Here is a 6,000-nt window from a genome sequence, read left to right on the forward strand (position 1 = left end):
GACCACTCCGGTAGAGGTTCTGGGATCCAATACCAGCTAGCGATGAAAGGGGGTACCTAGGTTGAGGACCCTGAAGTGACAGAGGGGGGTACATAGTCAGTGGACCCTGAAGAGTTCAAGATTAAAGGGGGCGCCAGCAGTTTGGGCCCTGAAGTGTTAATGTACAGTCTGAAGTGTACAGTTCAGTGTGTGCAGCGTGAGGTACACAGTGTCAAGAGATGCAGACATACAGGAATCTACACAATTCTACCTCAAGTCAGTGTTCGGCCTGAGAGAGTGACTTTGCAGTGCAGCAGTGTCAGTAATTTCTACAGTCTTCAGTCCTGGATCTTCTAGAATAAAAGTCGAGGATTCAGCACTTCAGTGTTCTACAAAGTATTCTCAGTGTTAGTGAGCGTTGGTTGGCACCGGCTGGCATCAAGGAAGCGCCAACGGGTGTTTTCAGGAGTAAAAGTCCCAAGTTTATACAGTTAAGCCTCAAGGAGTATCCCACTCATTCCCTTCTCCCATCCCCTTAAAACAAATAAAAACCACAAACAAAGATGCCGGAGTTGTTGCCGCTTCAGTTATCACACCCAGGGTCACAGCTCACATGGGCTGGGAAAAGTACCGGTACTAACGGCAGACCCACATCAGGCCATAGGCCTGGAAAACCTGCTATATATATATATTATTTTTTTTTAGCAGAGACCCTAGGGAATAAAATGGAGATCATTGCAATACTTCATGTCACATTGTAATTGCGCAGTGGTCTTACAAATGCAATTTCTGGGCACCGGTCCTCAGGAAGGATGTGCTGGAATTGGAAAGACTAGAGAAGGGCAACAAAAATAATTAGGGGAATGGAGGGCATCGGCTATGAGGAAAGACTACAAGCACTGAACCTATTCTCTCTGGAGAAGAGACGATTGAGGGGGGATATGATATCAATGTACAAATACTGTACTGGTGACCCTAGCATAAGGAACAAACTATGCAGAGAAAGGAGATACAATAAGACACGTGGCCACTCACTAAAACTAGAGGAAAGGCGGTTTAACCTTAAAGTGCGTAAGGGGTTCTTCACTGTAAGAGCGGTAAGGATGTGGAATTCTCTTCCACAAGCAGTCGTATCAGCAGGGATCATTGATAGTTTCGAAAAACTATTAGATGGGCACCTTAAAGACCACAACATACAGGGGTATACAATGTACGGTTAAAAGCAAACACACACACACACCATAGGTTGAACTGGATGGACTGATGTCTTTTTTCAACCTCACTAACTATGTAACTATGTAACAATTAAAAAAAAAAAAGACAGAAAACAGTAAAGTTAACCCAATTTTTTTTGTATAATGTGAAAGATGATACCACGCTAAGTAAATAGATACCTAACATGTCATGCTTCAAAATTGCACATGCTCATGGAATGGCGACAAGCTACGGTACTTACAAATCTCTTTGGGCGACACTTGTGTATTTGTTCGCTTCTGCGCGCGAGCTTGGAGGGACGGGGTGCTTTAATTTTTTTTTTCTTATTTATTTTCCTTTATTTTTATACTGTTCCTTTAAAAAAAAAAATGTAAACATCTCTTGTAATAGAAATAAGCATGGCATCTTCTCTTTAATGAGAAATCTGGGGTCAAAAAGACCTCAGATCTCTCATTTACACTTCTGGACCGGAAGGATTTGCCCCCTTAATGACCAGGCCACCTTTTTCAACTTGGCACTACGTGACTTTAACTGACAATTGTGCGGTCATGCAATGCTGTACCCAAACAAAATTTATGTCCTTTTTTGCCATAAATAGAGCTTTCTTTTGGTGGTATTTGATCACCTCTGCGCTTTTTTTTTTTTTTTTTTTTTGCGATATTAATAAAAATAGAGCGAATATTTTGAGAAAAAATTAAATTTTCTACTTTTTCTTTTAAAAAAATATCCAATATACTCAATTTTTGTCATATATTTAAGCCAAAATGCATTTAGCTACATGACTTTGACAAAAAAGCTCAATAATCGCATTTTTATTGGTTTGCTCAAAAGTTATAATGTCTACAAACTATGGTGTATATACTGGAATTTACGCCACTTTTACTTTCTGACTGCCTATCTCATTTCTCAAAGTGCTAAAATGGCAGGGCAGTACAAACCCCCCCCCCCCCCCCCAAATTACCACTTTTTGGAAAGTAGACATCCTAAGGAATGGCTTGAGAGGGATGTTGAGCCCATTGAATATTAAATTTTTTTGTCACAGGTGTTTAAAAAAGACTATAACATTTTTTTTTTTTTTACACAAAGTTGTCATCGAAATGATATATTGTTCACGCATGCCATGGGTATATGTGTAATTACACCCCAAAATATATTCTGCTGCTTCTCCTGAATACAGGCATACCACATGTGTGAGACTTTTTGGGAGCCTAGCTGTGTACGGGACCCTGAAAACCAATCACCACCTTCAGAATTTCAAAGGGCGTAAATTGCTCATTGCACTTTCTCACTATCTATCACGGTTTCGGAGGCCCTGAAATATTAAGATAGCACGAAACCCCCTCAAATGACCCCATTTTGCAAAGTAGACACTCCAAGATATTTGCTGAGAGGCATGGTGAGTCCATGGAATGTTTTATATTTTACCACAAGTTTTGGGAAAATTATTATTTATTTATTTATTTATTTATTTACACAGCGTTGTCACTAAATGATATATTGCTCACACATACCATATTTTTTTTGAAAAGATACCCCAAAATACATTCTGCTAGTTTTCCTGAGTACGGGGATACCCCATGTGTGAGACTTTTTGGCAGTCTAGCCGCGTACAGGACCCCGAAATCCAATCACCTCTCAGGCCTTCCAAGGGCGTAAATTGTTGATTTCACTCCTCACTACCTATCACAGTTTCGGAGGCCATGAAATGCCAATACAGCAAACCCCCCCCCCCCCCAAATGACCCCTTTTTGGAAAGTAGACACCCCAAGCTATTTGCTGAGAGGCATGTTGAGTGTTTTGCAGATCTAACTTTTTGTCACAAAGTTTTGAAAATTGAAAAAAGAGGGAAAAAAATGCATTTTCCATTTGTTTTCTTCATTTTCCAAAATAAATGAGAGCTGCAAAATACTCACTAATGATCTTAGCAAATACCCTGGGGTGTCTACTTTTCAAGGGGTCATTTTGGGGGGGGGGGGGGGTCATGGCCTTCAAAACTGTCATAGGTAGTGAGGAGTGGAATCAACCATTTACGCCCTTAGAAAGCCTGAAGGTGGTGATTGGATTTCGGGGACTGACAAAAAGTCTCACACATGTGGTATCTCCATACTCAGGAGAAGCAGCAGAATGTATTTTGGGGTGTCATTTCAAATATATTCATGGCATGTGTGAGCAATATATCACGGGTGACAACTTTGTGTAAAAAAAAATAAAATAAAATAAAAAAATAATTTTCCCGAAACTTGTGGCAAAATATGAAATATTCCATGGACTCACCATGCCTCTCAGCAAATAACTTGGAGTGTCTACTTTACAAAATGGGGTCATTTGGGGGGGGGGGGGGTTTGTGCTATCTTGAAATTTCAGACTCTCTGAAACTGTGACAGGTAGTGAGGAAGTAAAAAAAGCAATTTACGCCATTAGAAAACCTGAAGGTGGTGATTGGATTTCGGGGTTCCGTACACAGCTAGGCTTCCAAAAAGTCTCACACATGTGGTATCCCTGTACTCAGGAGAAGCAGTAGAATGTGTATTTTGGGGTGTCATTTCACATATACCCATGGCATGCGTGAGCAATATATCATTTAGTGACAACTTTGTGTAAAAAAAGGCTCTATGGTCAGATAATGGAACCACCGGCTGCACTCTACCCGGTGGGACAGGAGAGCCCAAGAAAAATTGTGGAACGCGGCAGGGAGGGGGGGGAAGTCCCCTCCCACTGCTTGTAAAAGCAGTCTAGTGGTTAATTATCTGCTAGGATCACTTTTACATGTAAGCCTACCGCTGGCTGTAAAAAACGATACCAAGATGATGCCTAAATCTGCAGGCATTATCCTGGTATAACCACTCAAAGTCCAGCAACGTACCAGTACATTGCTGGTCCTTGTTCGGCATATATTGTAGGTTTTCTTTTTTTTCATGCAGCCTGTGGGCTGAATGAAAAAAAGAGAACCTCACAGATTCCTTCATCCACATTGATCGATGTGGATGAAGAAATCTCCGCCAGAAAATGTGTTTTATACCCATCATTAGACCGACCAACATCCACCCACTTCTCTAATGATGGGCATACATGATGAAAGCCATGTACAAACAAAACAATGATTTTCACATCCTAGCAATAATGCAAGATGTAGAGGTTGCTATCTGGGAATTCTTCTATTTTTTCCAAAACCTAAATGGCCTATAGGCATGATAATAAAATTAATGAACATTTTGGACCCCTTTAGTAAAGCTCCAAGTGAACAAGAGTAATTTCTGTATCATTGTGTTGGTCCTTGTTTGTTATCCACAGGTGCGGTAAGGTCACCCAAGTTACTGATCCCACAACAATTTTCTGCTGTAATGGGATGGAGGGTCAATACGTCAGCGTGGTGATCCCGGGGCGCAATGAATACCTGCACATGTGTGAGGTGGAGGTCTACGGTGACACTATATAGCTCAGAAGAAGCCTTCCTGCTAGTTTCTAGTAAACCTCAGAGGACCATGACAGGAGTCCTAAATTTCATCATCAAATTTTATGTCCATCTTGAAGATACGTCCTTTCCTATCTAGCTAGAGGAGGACGCTTTCTGCTCTACAACCTTGTAACCCTGTTTTAAGAAACTCTTCACAAACATCTGAAGAATCAAGAATCTGATTTTCAAATAATGTGTATTATACGTAGGGGACGGTTTATAAATGTTTTCACCAAAGTGTCACCCAGCTTTCACCCAGGATTCACCCATTTTTCCAGTAGAATCCAATTAGAAAAATGTGTGAATCTTGGGTAAAGGTTGTGTGATTCGTGTTGAAAAGCATTTAGTTAAAGTCATCTAGACTTGGATAGAGTGTAGAAGGTTGGAACCACTTCTGTCTGTGTCCTTATTGGGGAAATTTGCCTTATACTGTATACTTGTCCTGGTGACTATAAGCAGAAAGAGATAAGAAACCTCAAATGTAAGATGTCATCGGAACAGAAATAGAGGGGATTCTTCAATCTTGTTCTGGTAATAGAGGGGATTCTTCAATCTTGTTCTGGTAATAGAGGGGATTCTTTAAACTTGTTCTGGTAATGATTGTCTAAGACCCTGATGTCCAAACTGGGGGCCACATTTGGCCTTTAGGGCATTATTCTGTGGCCCTCAGGACCCCATCAGACAGTAGACTGTGTTTTCTTACCTGGGTGCTTACTCAAGCCAATAAAGTTTCTTTCACACTTTCTTATTTTTTTTTTCAGTGTCATCCATCCTATTATTTTTTATGTATTTTTTCTTTCAGGTCTACTGTAATTGATCTTAAGAGAAATATTTGATTAAGTCAATGTTAAGGGGTCTGTTATTAAAGTCGAGCAAATCCTTTTTCAAAATGTCCCTGTCCTCTCTTCCTATCTTTCCCTGCCTTACCTGTATAAAAAAGATGTGTGTACTTACTGTACCTATTTTAAATTTGCTTCGATCCCGCAGCTCCTGCTCTCCTGTATCAGTGAGTGACTGCTGCAGGGAAGAGGAAGAAGTGCTGACAACATCTGTGCTATGAAAAGCTATGGTTAATGTCACTACTTCTAGAATTCCTAGCCACTGTTGAACTGGAGCTGCAGGATCACGTGACTGGACTGAAGTGTAAAAAAAAAAAAATAGGTACAAACCTATTTTTATACAGGTTAGGCAAGATAGATGGGGTAAGGGGACATTTTTTATTAATAGTTAAACTTAGGCTTTTCTTCCACTTTTACCTGTTGCCGACCGCCCCATGTACATTTACAGCGGTAACACACATACCTGTACATGATTCTGCACTCCCGAGTCTGGGATGCACACGCGTGCCACCA

The 6,000-nt window shown here is 40.6% G+C and overlaps 1 protein-coding gene across 1 annotated transcript in view; it reads left to right on the forward strand.

Moving 5' to 3' along the window:
* Positions 1 to 4,630, forward strand: part of LOC309556414 (fucolectin-6-like) — a gene marked incomplete at both ends in the record, with an annotated part of 40,373 nt that extends 35,743 nt beyond the window's left edge. Inside the window, one exon of the mRNA XM_082258880.1 lies at positions 4,486 to 4,630. Within this exon, the coding sequence (XP_082115006.1) occupies positions 4,486 to 4,630 (145 nt within the window). The remainder of the gene's footprint in view (positions 1 to 4,485) is intronic.
* Between the last annotated feature and the right edge of the window lie 1,370 nt (positions 4,631 to 6,000).

Source organism: Pelophylax lessonae, assembly GCF_965119305.1.
Source record: "Pelophylax lessonae genome assembly, chromosome: 5".
Taxonomy (NCBI): Eukaryota; Metazoa; Chordata; class Amphibia; order Anura; family Ranidae; genus Pelophylax; species Pelophylax lessonae.